This window comes from Saccostrea echinata, unplaced genomic scaffold, assembly GCF_033153115.1.
Source record: "Saccostrea echinata isolate AGI-Se365-2 ecotype Australia unplaced genomic scaffold, CSIRO_AGI_Sech_v1 ptg000020l, whole genome shotgun sequence".
In the NCBI taxonomy this organism is placed as follows: Eukaryota; Metazoa; Mollusca; class Bivalvia; order Ostreida; family Ostreidae; genus Saccostrea; species Saccostrea echinata.
The window spans coordinates 7,467,835-7,484,194 of NW_026889769.1; the positions used below are offsets into that span (position 1 = coordinate 7,467,835).

Here is a 16,360-nt window from a genome sequence, read left to right on the forward strand (position 1 = left end):
TTCACAACTAGCCTCTCTGTGTATTTGCATATATCACTATAATCAAATCAAAATATTTTTACATAATTTTAATATTTTTAATTTGTTTGACATTTTGCAGACTTATGTATTCAGATTTTTTCTCGGCTGTTTTCAAGAGTTTTGTTTTCATAAAATGGTCTAGATCACTATTCGTTTCGGGAACTACTGCTGCATCTTAACTATCCACATTTTCTCTTTATGTGTCTTTTCATTCCAAAATAGTAGAAAACTCCATGTTATTTTAAGCCCAGGTAAGGTTAAATTGAAATGCAGACAGGTTGGAACAATAATGTATAGATCTATATGTTTACTTCTGATGTGTATACTATGTGGAAAATACATTATTAACTATCTAAAGTAAATGAATAAAATAAAAAGGTAATACTAATAATTATCATTAATACAAAAAAAAATCTGAAACTTTGGGAGGATTGAATCGGGTACTCCAGACACAAAAACAGTTCAGCGTACACCACTAGGCTACGCACGCTATTAAGAAATTATCAAATACCGTGTCTTTTGTGTATATATAGCCCAATGTTTGAGTCTTTTGGAAAACAGGACATCTGAAGTATATAATCAATTTTTGATATAAAGACCAAGTTAAACCAAAACCAAAAAAGATTTTAATTTAACAGTATACTATTACATCAAAAGAACATAACCCATTCAAGCCCATGCAAATATGTGAATTTCATTGATCTTGTTTGAGATAATAATGACAATTTTTGTCAGTACTGGTATAATTGGTATTTTTCCATAGCTAGATTAACTAAATATCATGAAATATTGAAATATTTTGAATGTTTGTAAATGCGCTATATTGTAGACCATGTAGTATACTGAGTACGCTATATACATGTACCTTTGTCCACACAAGTTGTAAATTGATTGGATGAACTTTCTTATAAGCTTCTCTGTGTAGACTGATTGCAATCAGAATAAAATTTCATACATTTTGGTTACATGTAGTATATTTCTTTGATTATTGTGGTAAAAACAAAAGCCTCATATCGTCTCGAAGTGTGCTGAAGTGCATTTAGTTGCGTATATATATGATCATTGTGTTAATTAAGGAAGTTAAAGAACCGGTACCATTGCAGATTTATGTTTTGTAATTGTATGCGTCTATTAAATATTATTATTGTAAATAATTCATTTCGTTTGAGTGAAACGAATTAGAACATATATATATATATTTAATTTAAAGTGTTTACTTTGAACATCGCGTCATTTGGTTTTCCTACCGTGTGCGATTTTTCCAATTAAGCACAACGTGATTGTAAACACCGGAAGTAAACAAAACAGCCCCAAAACAGTAACACATGCAGCAACAGGAAACAAAAAACGGGACTGGACACATTCTGTTTATTTCTTTCTAAGAGTAATAACTACGAAAATGACTAGTTCAGGACTGAGCATTTTTAATGATCTGGAATTTGAAGCCGTCATTAGAGAACTGGACACTCCAAATGTTGATGGTTGGGAGTTTTTCACAGAAAGCCACGGAGTCAAAATATACAGACAGTATAACGAGGTAAAAGCCAGGAAAATATAAAGAGGATGTTGTGTGTGGCAAAAGCTATATTATGTAGATGAAATAATGCAATTATTTTTTCACATAACAGGGATTTATAACCATTTTAATATTATGCCTAATGATGTAGTGCAGGTAGTGGGTGCTACATTTTTCATACACAAACAATTTTTAAAGAAACTGTTGTCATGGTAGTTTTTCCATGTATTTTGTTGTCAAGAATAGTAAAGCATCAGTGCTATTATAATCTTTACAGTATTTACTACAATTTGACAATCACAAGGAGCATTTTGTTTATTACACTGTAAACCAAAAAATTATCGGGTAGACTTTACTTTACCGGTCCCCAGATCAGCAAGATCCGCACGCTCATTGCACTATGACATAAGATTTACGTCACTCAACTGATAAGGGTTAGTCTTGCACATTTTTTGACTGGTTAGGGTTAGTCTTGCACCCACCTGAGAGATTAGGGTTAGTCCTTGCACAAGTTTTCAACTGATTAGGGTTAGTCTCGCATCCATCCGAGAGATTAGGGTTAGTCCTCGCAAATGGGATAGTCTAGCATCCGCCCGGGAGATTTGGGTTAGTCCTCGCATACCATCCGAGGGATTAGGGTTAGTTTCTTGTTGTTTTTTTTTTTTTAGATAAATTAAGAAATTCAGTTGCATATCTGTATATTTTGCAAGATCTAAATTCAGCTTTCACGAATCTCTTTGGTTTTTACATGAAAAAATGGCTAAGTATGAAAGAAACCACTCGGCACACCTCGAAGGTGACGGAATCAGCCGAGGTTTGCCGAATGGAAAGAAACGGCACTAAGCATGCGCCGCACGTGCTTCGTTGACAATTATTTTTCGTCTCCTTTTCACTGAATAAACAATATTAATCACTTTTTTCAGAAAACTTGGTTAAAAACTTTGTTTAAAAACGAAGTTTTAAACTAAACTTTTAACCGTAGAATTCGATTTTGGGATCAAAAAGGCTAAAAACCTCATACTTTTAATTTTTTTCGATCGCTCACACGATCTCATATATACTGAAGTCGCCTACGGAGACACTATATTTTAGTGCGTTTTTCTGGGGACCGGTAAAGTAAAGTCGTTCCAAAATATCTTGATATTTGATTCTTTTATTTTTCAGCCATTTTAAAAATATTGCAAAAAAGTTATCATATGCAACTGTACATGTATTAAAGTATTAAATAAGACACAGATACTCAAAAAAAATGAAAAAAAATACAATGTCACAGTGGTCCATGTCACATTGACAAGTTTTGTGTGTATGGGTTGATACAGTGTACTTATATTTGATGCATTTAGGATTTGAAACTGTCATAGCAAAGCTTGTAACATATTTTGATTACTGGTATCTAATGAAAAAATCTGAACATCATAATTTTTTCTTATATTCCACTGTTTACTTTTAGACTTCAGGGCTTTATGAATATAAGGTTTATGGTACACTAGATGACTGTCCACCAGATGTGTGCGCACAGGTGTATCTTGATCTGGAGTACAGGAAAATTTGGGACAGTTATGTCTCTGGTAAGCTAATGGTTAATTAGAACTGTATAATGGAGATTTAGTAATTCTTTGCTCAACCAACTGTTGTTGGATTTCCAATTCCCAGTTCAGTCGAATTGAACAAAATTAAAAAAAAAATGAAATGATTGACTGCAAAAGCTATTGCATCAAAAGTTTAAGAATTGCCCTAAACTTAAATTAAAATTTAAAAGTTGAAGAATTTCTAGATGCAGAAATCATCTCGTTAAACATTACAATTCTGTCCACTAAAAGTCCATAATTTCCATAAATGGTAATTAAATGGAACCTCAAAAGAAAAGAAGAAAGTAACATGTGTAAACATGTATTTGAATGTAATGTGTATAAGAGTGTAAAATGTAAACATGTATATGAGTGTATCGTGTGTAAAAATGTAGAGTGGTACTGAAATATTATACATGTCATAACCTGTCACTTTGATTCTAAAATTGGGTCCTTTTTGCAGAAAATTCTGATAAGGAGTGTTTTGTAGTACTTACATTTAATACCTTTATTTTGTAGAGTTGTATGAAAGAGAAGCCAATGGGATGAAGGTTATATACTGGGATGTTGCCTACCCATTTCCTATGTCCCATAGAGATGTATCCTCTTTTGTTCTGATTTTGATCATTTCCCTTAAAAACACTATTAATTAAGTTCTAAATGATGACTGGATTCTGATAAGTGAAGTTCTACATGAATTTTGTTTAAAAAAGCAAACATGCCATCAAGTAATAATACTGTTCATGAATTTAAAAAATATATTTTCATTCTTTACTTAATATTTTTTTTTTTTGTAATTTGAGATGATATAGTAATACTTTATTAATGACAAAAATGTGAAGATAATGAATCATTTTCGATCTCATAAATCCTCTTATCAATACAAATACTGAACAGAACAAAAACAATGGCCCTTGGAAACACCAGAGTTGGGATCAGGTGCCTAGGAGGAGTAAGCACCCCCTGTTACCTTGAGCCCTTTTTATTGATCAAGTAAACAGAGTAATTCGTAGTCAAAATAAATGCAAAAAGAATGGCTTAACAATTGTATGAAACATGTCAGTCAAAATATTGACCATAGAATTTGTGAAATAATGACTTAAATATTCTTCTTTTTTTTCTGTTATCTGTAATTTGATTTCTTATTTTGAATGTATGCCAACATGGTGATGTCAATAAATTGAATTGAATTGAATATATATTTAGTTGTAAGAGATTGAAAAGATCATATTTTTCTTTCCTCATCACAATTGTAAAACTTTAAATATAAATGGTAAACTGAGTTTGAAATCTAGCAGGGACTATATTTTTGGTGGAATGGTGGCATATGAAAATATCTTCTTTTCTTGCCTCTCAAAATTATTATAGAACAATGACTTCAGTTATAATTTTTACACAATCAAAGAAATTTTTAAATGTAAGTTAAATAATAATAAGGGACTAAAGTTTTAAAATATATCAAATAAATATGATTTTCCAAACAAACTACAATTATGTTAGCTTTTAAAAGCTTCCAATCTAAGTACAGATTTGGGCCAAAAATCCGTAAAAAGCGTTTTTTTCTCTCTCAGTAAACGATAACACCTTTTTGTTTTTATATCATTTTGTATCTTTATGTGATAACTTTACCATATGTGAAAATAAGAAAAATTTAGATATAGGAAGCATATAAAAATTACTAAAATATCCTAAAAATTTAAGAAAAATAGAGAAAATTTGGATTAGCCAATATCCATTATAGTTGAATTATTTATGTCAATATGGTAATATCATCTTATAGACTATGGTAATATCTCTTTATGCAGAAAGAAAAACATTTTATCTTTTGAAATAGAAGTAGGCATGGCATGATTGGCAACAGTAATATTTTATTCTTAATGTCGAGGGAAAAGGTAATGACCTTGACCTGACCTTGCCTCTAATATAAAACAGTCAAATTTAATGTAATTGATATTATCACTTGGTGATATTGTCTTCTTGATTCTGTGAAAATTTCAATGATTTTTAAATACTAGAAATATGAGAAGAATCCCTCCTTCAAACCAGATGGGTGAAAGCCTTGTCACATCAACTTATTTGGCAACAACCTGCCTTGGTTTAAATACAGATTGTACTCAGAACATGCTCATAAACATCATATACTGGTGATATTGGAATACTATTGCATAAAAATTGGAAGTTGAAATATTGTCAGTAAAAAGTCAAATATTAAACAGATGTGGCAGACTCTGTGGTGTCATTTATTTCTAGTGGGATATATTCAGTCAACATATGAATGAAAATAACTATTGTTAATTGATTACACAGCAAGAGGTTTCTTCTTCTTATGTAGAAGTTAAATCAATATAATAACATGGCATATGTAATGTAGAGCTATTTTAAAAAATCTCTGATATTATAAGTTCTTAACTTAAGGAAAAGTATGTTTATAAAAGAGAATATAAAGAAATAGAGCACAATGGTCATAAAGTGTATGCAGTGATGGCAAAAAGTGTTGAGTGTTCAGAAATTCCAGAGAAGTCTGGAGTAATCAGAGTAGATGACTACAAACAGAGTTGTGTTCTAACCACGGATGGGAAAGTGGGGTCAAAAGGTAAATAGTCAATTCTTAATCAGTAAGGAGCTCTTAAAGACAAACAGAGTTACATTGTATGTTCTTACCACAGACAATAAAGTGGGGTCCAAAGGTAAATACAGAAATTGAGTCGAATTTCAATTCTAAATAAGATAGGAAAACACAGCTGTGTTCTTACCATAGATGATAAAGTGGGATTGAAAGATGAATAAGGAAATTATATAGATTTAATAAACCAGAAACGATAATAGAAAACTCCTTAAACAGAAAATCTAAAAAAATGTTTTACAATGCTGCAATGAAAAAATTCACAAAGGATTTTTTGTTGTTGTAGCTTTCATGAGGTATTATGACAATCCAAAGGGTATGATTCCAACATGGTTAATTAACTGGGGAGCAAAGGTATGTAAAAAAAAAATATTTCTATGTAATACTCTGAAAATGTAAATAAGTAGTTTTACTCAAAATTGTTTGACACGTGAATATTCTAAATTGTTTTGCATGAAGTTTCCCTGTTTGTGAAGTTTACAATACACGTTATGCCAGTGAAGACTTATTGTTGTCTGGTATGACTTGTGTTTCCAAGTCCTTATAAACAATTTTATTTTAGTGTATGAGAAGGAAAATTCTGTAAGAGTTTAGAAAAACATTTGGTAATTTTTACATAAATGACCAATTCTTATTGGTACATTTTAAAAGTAAAATGCAGTGTATTTAGATTGATAGCAATTTTCATATTTTAACCATTGAGTTGGTGTAAAAAGAAGAACGTTTTTTTTTTTTTGAAGATTTTTCGAATTTAAACCTCAAATCATACCGATACATGTAATAGATTATTCAGAGTGTGTAGAGAACATAAAGACTTGAGTTGCTGTATGCAAAAAATGAACATTTAAGTGTTCCTCAACAGTTTATATGACAGAATAAGTATATTTTCATGTGAATTTCTGGGTTAACAATAGGAATTATGTTTTTGTTTACAGACTGGTGTTCCATCTTTTTTGACAATGATGCAGAAAGCTTGTCGTGGATATCCAGAATACAAAGCTAAAAGAATGATCACTCGTTAACAGGGTACAAAATTACATTTGACATGTAGACACTCCTATATTTGAACTCAACTCTGGGAATTTTTTACCATTTTCTCACATTCTTTTGTTGTTTTTACATAAAAATCATATATTTTGTACTTCATGAGGTCATCGCAACATCTTTTTGTTGCGTGCTGTCTTAAATGTTGAAACTTGTGATATTCGTTTTGTGATATTCATGTGCAATTTCTTTATATGACTGAAAATGTGTTCTTTTTTATGTAATTAGAATTAAACTAATATGACATATGGAACAGAAAATGAATTATTTTTCTAAAATCTGATGTTATTGTAACCGTTTTGTTTCATATTTTTTCATTTGCTCATGATTAATCATTACTTAATAACAAGCAATCGGACTCTGTCGACATTGATGTAGATCAAAGTTTATTTGAAGTGTTACATTTGTTGAAGAAACATCGATTTATGGGGGTTGAACCAATATTCAGCAGAACAATTACTACTGGAGAGAAATTTTCGTCATCATTTCGTTAGGTGCCCTTGATGTGGCCTTCGTTCTCGGCCAGCTTCGAGCGAATTCCGATGATAATGTATCTTTTATATGAAAATACTACTATTTATTATACTTGTATTCATAGAATGACAACAAAGATTGATAGGTGGGTTAGACATCGATAACAGTAGATTGATTGATTGTATGTTGTTTTGCGTCCCGTTCGAGCATTTTTCACTCATATAGAGACGCCACCATATACCAGTGAAAGGCTTCAAATCTAGACCTTTACTCGACACTCAGGGCCATTGAGCAGTGATGGCTCTTTATTGTGCCAACGCCTTCCGTGACACGGGGCCTCGTTTTTTTAAGGCCTCAAAACTCGTATAACTAAAGTCTATTATTTCATTTTGGTTTATCCAAGAAATGGAAATGGTATGTTTGCGAGCTTTGCAGAGATTGTAAGCCTTTGATCGATTTTTTTCTTGAATATTTCTTTTCAGAATTTTTTGAACCCACTTTTGTGTCTGCATCCTTTTCTTTTAAATCCCCACTCGCACACAACCGTTAAGGAAGGCAGTGACTTCATTAGGGCGGCGTCAGCAGAAGGTAGCGCTCTAATGAAAGCTGCGTGCAAGCGTTCACATATTACACTCGTTTGAAATTATGTGAAATTCGTCGAAGTCAAATCGCACTAAGTGTCATGACACTTTGATAATCCCTGCGAATGTGTCAAACATTTACGACAACTTATTATCGACGTTTATTTGTTCAGTTGTACAAGAATAGCACAATCAACAGAGGTACATCTACTGTGAAAGTCCATATTGTAAACCGAGGATATCGAGTATGCAATATTTTCACAATAGTTGTGCAACCATCGTAAGATTGATTTATAGTCCCCAATAAAGACATAAGGGAGATAAAATAGCAAGTTAAGAGCCTAAGCATCACAAGAAATTCTTTGGTGTATCTCAAAGATTTTTTGGCGTAAGACACCTAAATTTCACATGACACATCCAAGACTACAGGCCCGTAGGAAGCAATTTCACTTTGAGGGGGTACAACCATACATTTTTCAGTTGGGGGAGCCACTATCAACTACCAAAATTCCTTGACAAGCAAAAAAGCCATCAGACGTTATTATTGAGAGGGCACAAGCATATAGTACCTTAGTCCGAAATATCTGACGTTTTCCAGGCTTTTTTCACGATTTAAATCGTTAAATCTGCCAGGAAAACGTCAGATATTTCGGACTTATAATAGCACTTATGTTTTCTTGTTTTCTATAGTATTCTAAATGTGGGAAAAATGGGGGGGGAGGCACGTGCCCCCCCCCCCCGGTTCCTACGGCCATGGGCTAGGAACTGCGCCAATTCTGTCGTAAAATTAAGTGTCGTAAGACTCTTGTTGTGTGAGTGCGTGAAAAGGGTTTTAATTACAGACCCATAGCAACGACTTGAAAAGGAGGGAGCAACCTTAAAAAAAACAACAAACAAACAAACAAAACAAAACAAAAAACACGTAAACTGCCCGAGCTCGAAACTCCTTTTTCGTGGGGGTGTTTGGTTGGTTGGACCTTTCTCCATCGATTTGGTACATTTTTTTTTCAAATGCTGGAATTTGCAAGTGTTTGACCTCTCAACAACAAAAAATGGCATTTAAATGAAAAATTCCATATTAAAACTACAACAAGAGGCCTATGGGCCACAACGCTCACCTGAGTAACTGGCTCTGCTGTTCTTAACCAGATTTTCCTCCTTATAATACGTATTGTGGCCCCACCCTACCCCGGGGGTCATAATTTGAATAACTTAAAATTAACACAACCCCAGGATGCTTCCACGTAAATTTGAGCTTTTCTGGCCCAGTGGTTCTTGAGAAGAATATTTTTAAAGATTTTTTTTCTATATATTTCAATGTAAAACTTGGATTCCCTATTGTGGCCTTACCCCACCCCCAGAGGTTATAATTTGAATAATTTAGATTCTACACTAACCCAGGATGCTTCCACTTAAGTTTCAGCTTATCTGACCCCGTGGTTCTTGAGAAGAAGATTTTTTTAATATATTTTTTTCTATATATTTCAATGTAAAACTTGGATTCCCTATTGTGGCCCCACCCTACCTTCGGGGGTCATATTTTGAAAAATTTAGAATCTACATTACCTCAGGATGCTTCTCCATAAGTTTCCGTTTTTCAGGCCCAGAGGTTCTTCAGAAGATTTTCCTATATATTTCAATGTAAAGTTTGATTTCCTATTGTAGCCCCACCCTACCCCTGGGGGGGGGGGGGTCATGATTTGAACAATTTAGATCCTACACTACCCCAAGATGCTTCCACATAATTTTCAGCTTTTCTGGTCCAGTGGTTCTTCAGAAGAAGATTTTAAAACATTTTTCTATATATTTCAATGTAAAATTTGGATTCCCTTTAGTGGCCCCACCCTACCCCTGAGAGTCATGATTTGAACAATTTAGTTTCTACACTATTCAAGGATGCTTCCACATAAGTTTCAGCTTTTCAGACCCAGTGGTTCTTGAGAAGAAGATTTTTGAATATTTTTTCTATATATTTCAATGTAAAACTTGGATTCCCTATTGTGGCCCCACACTACCCCTGGGGGTCATGGTTTGAACAATATAGAATATACATAACCCCAGGATGCTTCCACATACTAAAGTTTCAGCTTTTCTGGGCCAGTTGATTCTTGAGAAGAAGATTTTTTAATGACCCCACCCTATTTTTCTTGATTATCTACCCTTGTAAGGAGACTGTCCCTTTATTTTAACAATTAAAACTCCCCTTTTCCCAAGGATGCTTTGTACCAACTTTGGTTAAAATTGGCCCAGTGGTTCTTGAGTAGAATTTGAAAATGTGAAAAGTTTACAGGACGGACGGACGACGGACAAAAGGTGATCAGAAAAGCTCACTTGAGCTTTCAGCTCAGGTGAGCTAAAAACTTATTTTCACTTTTGGGAATGGACTTTACTTTTTTTTTTTGCTTGTCAAGAAATTTTCTGGGTTTAATACCTTTGGGAAAGAGATTTTTTTGTGTGTCAAAATTTTTTGGGTCTGATACCTTTAGGAAAAGAGTTCAGCTTTTTTTTTTTTGCTTGTCAAGAATTTTTCTTGGTTTGATACGTTTTTGAAAGTAGTAAATTTTTTTTTAGCTCACCTGAGCCGAAGGTTCAAGTGAGCTTTTCTGATCAAAATTTGTCCGTTGTCTGTCGTTGTCGAGCTTGTCGTTCGATTTTTACAATTTCATCTTCTTTTCCAGAACACCACTGGACCAATTTCAACCAAACTTGACACAGAGTATTCTTGGGTAAAGGGGATTCAAGTTTGTTCAAATGAATTAAGATTAATTAATTAAGAAAAAGTAAAAATTGGGTGGGGTAATTTAAGAATCTTCTTCTCAAGAACCACTGGGCCAGAAAAGATGAAAATTATGTGAAAGCTTTCTGGCGTATTAATTACATGCAGATTCAAGTTGTTCAAATCATGAGCCCTGGGGGTAGGATGTGTCACTATAGGCAATCAAAGTTTTACATGGGTGTAAATACGAAAAATCTTTTAAAATTTTCTTCCCAAGAATAGGAAGGCCATGATTAATCATATTTTAAGGAAGCATCCTCAGATTGAGTTCATGTAGATTCAAAATTGTTCAAATCATGAATCTCGGGGGTAGGGTGTGGCCACTATGGGCAATCAAAGTTTTACATAGATATATAAATAGGAAAAATCTTCTCAAGAATAGGAAATCCATGATTAATCATATTTATATTGAAGCATCTTCAGGTTGTGTAGATTAAAGTTTGTTCAAATTATGACTCCCGGGGGTACGGTGTGGCCACTATGAGCGATCATAGTTTTACATGGGTATAAACAGGAAAAATCTAAAAGTAATATTCTTCTCAAGAATAGGAAAGCCACAATCATATTTATATGGAAGTATCCTCAGTTTTGTAGATTCAACTTTGTTCAAATCATGATCCCTGGAGGTAGGGAGGGGATACAATGGGGATCAAAGTTTTCCACAGAATACATTGAAGAAATCTTTAAGATAATCTTCTAATGAAGAACAGCAAAGCCATGATCAGTCATATTTATTTGTAAGCATCCACAGGTAGTGTATGTTCAGGTTTGTTCAAATCATGACCTCCGGGGGAAGGTTGGGGCCACAATGGGGGTTCAACATTTTATATAGAAATACATAGAAAAAATCTGCAAAATTCTTCTTCTCAAGAACAGCAAAGCCATGATCAGTCATATTTATATGGAAGTATCCACTGGTAGTGCATATTCAAATTTGTTCAAATCATGACCCCTGTGGGTAGGGTGTGGCCACAACGGTTGATCAAAGTTTTACATAGAAATATATAGAAAAAAATCTTTAAAAATCTTTTTCCTGGAACATCGATCAAAGTTATGATTAATCATATTTATAAAAAAAAACAAAACAGATAGTGTGGATTCGAAATTGTTCAAATCATAACCTAAGGGAATAAGCTGGGACTATAATGGGTGCTAAAATTTTAGAAGGGAATATATAGGAAAAAGAATCTGCTGATGAACAAGAGGGGCCACAGTTACACAGGTGAGCGACTGGAGTGGACCCCCACCTCCCCGGGAAAAAATTCCTGGATCCGTGCCTGAATAATATATTAGTTTGCTTTGAGCAATTCATGTCAATATAGTTTTCAACTATATTGAGGTATAGGTAGTTAGACTATACAAACATTTCACAATGATATTTCATGTTTAATGAAAACTATTTTTATGAAACATTTTAACTTCACAAGTCTTGCTTCTTTTCAGTTTTACAGTGTTCTGCGACGGTGATGAATGTATGAAACATATGCTAATACTTAATTAATTCCTTATAATTCAAATTATAATAACTAAAGAAACAAATGTACTTAATAACCCAAACAGAAGCCTCGATATATGATTAGAATACAAATGACCTTGAAATAAGTGACTCACTCGTCTAGACAAAAAATTATCTGAAATTTAAAACCTGGTATTGATTTTTTAATAGAATATATCAGGTCATGTAAAAACATGATCTCTCTGCTTTTGGACAGAATTACACGTACGCACATTTAAGTACCAAGGAACAGACTGGCGTATTTACTTAAAAACACACACTGTCTAAAAAATTTTTTGTTGCAACTGTTTCTTCAAATTTCTCTCCTTAAACCAATTATGTACATGCATGTGAATCTTATTTCAGAAAAAGTCTCGATATTGACAGATTATATCCAGTGCTTTAATTAATCTTGTTTCAAAAAAGTCTCGATATTGACAGATCCTCTCTGTTTTATATCCAATGCTTTAATTAAATTAATTGCCAAGAATATACAAGTATTTCTGTCGGATATTCTTGACATATAAACAATATTATCTAGAAATGCTTTCAAATAACAATTTAAGAGTGGTCTTAGTCCTAACTCTGTGGACCAAATTATTGTAAAGGTGAAATATGAAGATAAAGAACACATCTGATTTGCGATAAGATGCCATAAGTAAGCATCCCCTGTAGACCGGTCACATCCGCCGTGGGCTCCGTACTTGTCATGATAGGGTAAACGGTAGAATCCCTAGACAATCCAGCATGACAATAATGTAAGCAACAATTTGTTTGGTAAACATCATGCAGTCAACATTTGATTTAACGATAGATTTTATTTGCTAACAAGGTCATTGTATCGACCATAGAATTTGCAAAATGTTGACTGTTGATATCCTTGAATCATCAACTTATTTGTCAATAGTTTGCCTCTAATTAGAAATTGTTCGTATGTAGAGCATACTCTTGCGTTTCGAATCAACTGGGAGACATACACTCTATGTGAGGTGATAATGGTATATTGCTACATAAATAAGGGAGGATGACGATAGAAGTGTTGAAGTCATCACTTTTATCATAAAGTTCAGTTGTTAATTTGTCATAAATGTCTTCAATCTCTAGTCAAATATCCAAATGTGAAACAGATGTGTCGGACTCTGTGGTGTCTTTTATTTCGAGTTGGTTTCGTTATATCGAATCAACGTAGGAATTAAATATTTTTAATTGATAAATCTAAATGTCGAATTAAGGCCACAGTCACTCGACAATCCTCGGTTGACTCCGCTAAGTTCGTACAAAACTCCGACCAGATTGGTGGAGGAATATGCATCAGATCGATGCATTTCTCCACAAGAACTACATTTTAACTCTTTTCATATTTCACATTGAATAAAGTTTACCGAGAAAAAAAAATCGTCGATCTTGTCTAATGCCTCCTTGTATACATGTATTTGTTTGGATTTTAACCCCCTGTAAGTAGTATTTAAAAGCTAGTGATGGACGTGTCATAAAGTAAACCGAATTTCAAAGGAATAATATTTGGAGGAATTTCGGATTCGATCACATGATTGTATAAGCAAAATGGTAAATACCGATCACGTCCGAGGTAAGTGTGCGAGGTACACATGTATGAGCCACATGAGGAGCTTCGAGTGGGCCACAGCAAGAGACCTTCTATTAACTTAGAAGTTTTTGAATAAAGCCTGCTTCATATGAACAGAAAAAAAGATGTGCTTATAACGGGGCACAATTAGTACCCAGGGAATTCCAACAGATTGTTGGAAGACTTGGTCTTCAAAAACTACATAGACATTGTCAATTAGAAACTCAATTATCTTTTTAATATCAATTTCGGAGTACTTTTGTGTAGTATCAGACTGTATTTTAACAAAATAAGTTTGCAGATGATCAATGGCGAGGTACTTAGTATGTAAATATAAGAATTCCATTTTTATTTAAAAAGCAGTTGTCTATGGTGTCAAAAAGCCATGTCTTTAATTTATCGTGGGGAATGGTTGTATAGTGTTGGAAAGACCGTACGTAAAATTGGTAAAATTTTAGATATCGATGAAACAAAAGATCGTCTGTATTAAATGGTCACTTAAAACATGTATATATGTTGTAAATTGCAAGTCATAAGTTGCCTCTGAGCATTTGAGAGCAAATCGCTTAAAACATCTCCCACTGACCAAGATGATCACTGGTTGAGAACAAAGTATACCGTCAAAAGTAAAGTTGGTTGGATTAGAATTCGAACATTATATCCAGATTTCAGTAAATAGGTTTCTACGAGATTCGAACTTAAATTATGGATAAGATACATTCCTATATATCGAATTTATTACATTTCTAACAAAACTTTTTGGATTCTAATTATTTCATGACTAATTGTGGCCCTGTTGTTCTAGAAAAGTTTCCCTATAAATTCCAATGTTAAATATGATTCTCTATGGTGGTCCCGTCCTACCCTGAGGGCCATGATTTGGACAACCTTGAATCTGCATTACTTGAGGTTGCTTGCATAATACCCGGTAATAAGACTGAGCTGATGTTCATGACTAAATTTTATTAATTTTCCCCCATTTATTCTCATGTAAAAGTTGAAATCTTGTCATGACCTTCTTTATCTCCGGGTGCAATGATTTGAATAAATTTGAATCTGCACTATCCCAGGAAGCATTCTTATAAGGTTCATCTTTACTGGATCACTTATTGAAAAGATTTTTAAATGACCCCTTCAATTTTTTTTTATATTTATTAATCATTTCCATCTTAAAGAGGAATGTCCCTTTATTTGAAAAAAAGTTCGAATCCCAATCACCCAAGGATTTTTAAAGTAAATATGACTGAATTTGGTTCAGTGGCTCTGGAGAAGAAGATGAAAATATGAAAATTTTACGGACGACACACAGCAGACAGACAGACGAAGGTAAGACATTATTTAAACAGAAAAGCTCAGTTGAACCTTTAGCTCAGATGACTTATCAAAATGAATGCACTGAATAAATGAGTAGCGCTCACTACAAAGTGTGTTCAAGTTATTGACAAGCAAGTTGATGAAACAAGGATATCGACAGTCTCGTTTGAAGTCATCATTTTGCAAGTTTTATGGTCGGTACAATGATCTTGTCAGCAAAAACAACCTATCATTAAGTCAAATACTGACTTACGTTTTTCACATTAATTGTTAGGCCATTATTTACACACCGAATTGTCTACGGATTTTCCCGTTTTTTCCCGATTATGACAAAGAGCACATGGCGGGTGTGACCGGTCGGCAGGCGATGTTCACTCCTTCATGGCACCTGGTCCAACCTCTGATGTTTTTGGAGGTCCGTGTTTGCTCTGTTCCCAGTCTGTGTTGTTTTAATGGACTTTAAGCTTGAATACTGTTCCTTATCTTCATATTTCATTCCAAGACTTGAATTAAAGATGTTTAAGTCAGATCTTAAACATCAAATATAAGAACACAAAGAACAGACAACTCTCGTTACATCAGTAATCGCCTTGTATTATTTTATGCGACACCTACATGTAATAGTTTTGTACAAAATTCAACAATTGCTGGCTCAATAAATTTGATTTTTTTTAAAGTTTGCAATATAAGCATAGCATTTTACATAACTTATTTTATGGGAACATACCGGTCTTGTAGAGTAGGCTTTCCCTCTAAAATCCCCTCTCCGTAAAACTGGAGTAGAATCCCCCCCCCCCCCCCCGGAAAATAGGCTCTAGAGTAGGATCCCCCCCCCACGGAAAAATGACTTTACAGTAGGATTTTCCCTACGGAAACCCCACACCAGATTCAATTTTCCGGGGGGAAATCTTACTAAGTGTAATAGTTATAGAGTTATAGAATTCGATTTCCCCCCAGAGCCAAATTTCCCCCATAAAATATCATGGCTATACTTATGTATGAGGGTGAAGAGGTAACATATTGTTACTAGTGTCCCTTCTTCAAAATGGCGACCGGTTGCATTGAAACAAACCAAGTATGAAAAATGTAAATTTTAAATCTCATTTTTCTCAGTAAACGTCCGGCCATTTTTTTAAGTATTAAATTTTATTCTTTTCATCTGCTCAAACCTCATTTCTAAATAAAAAATATTGGTACAGTGTGATTGGTTGAACAAATTTTAACTACATTCATAGAAACAAAAAGGAATTTGATATTAAATGGATTTTTCCTCCAATTATTTCAAACTTCATGTACATGTACATAATATTGATGTGAAAGTCTGGTGTTTAATTACATGTATTACCATGGATCTAAAAACGGG

General features: G+C 33.6%; 2 protein-coding genes across 2 annotated transcripts in view; one reads left to right on the forward strand and one right to left on the reverse strand.

The window, feature by feature from the left end:
• The window catches only part of LOC133190024 (TPR and ankyrin repeat-containing protein 1-like), a 490,694-nt gene that overhangs the window by 104,866 nt on the left and 369,468 nt on the right, over positions 1–16,360 (reverse strand). The gene's annotated exons all lie outside the window — the stretch shown is intronic.
• On the forward strand, positions 1,360–7,017 carry LOC133190021 (phosphatidylcholine transfer protein-like). The gene is made up of 6 exons (XM_061325497.1): positions 1,360–1,558; positions 2,988–3,105; positions 3,625–3,704; positions 5,527–5,698; positions 6,015–6,082; positions 6,664–7,017. The coding sequence occupies exons 1-6, from the start codon at positions 1,421–1,423 to the stop codon at positions 6,748–6,750; spliced, it is 663 nt and encodes a 220-aa protein (XP_061181481.1). The 5' UTR covers positions 1,360–1,420; the 3' UTR covers positions 6,751–7,017.

Excerpts from the sequence above, each read along its gene's own strand:
- LOC133190021 (XM_061325497.1), top strand. The coding sequence starts at position 1,421 with ATGACTAGTTCAGGACTGAGCATTTTTAATGATCTGGAATTTGAAGCC. Across the intron at positions 3,106-3,624 it reads TTGGGACAGTTATGTCTCTG|AGTTGTATGAAAGAGAAGCC; the intron begins GTAAGCTAATGG and ends TTTATTTTGTAG. Across the intron at positions 3,705-5,526 it reads TTCCTATGTCCCATAGAGAT|TATGTTTATAAAAGAGAATA; the intron begins GTATCCTCTTTT and ends CTTAAGGAAAAG.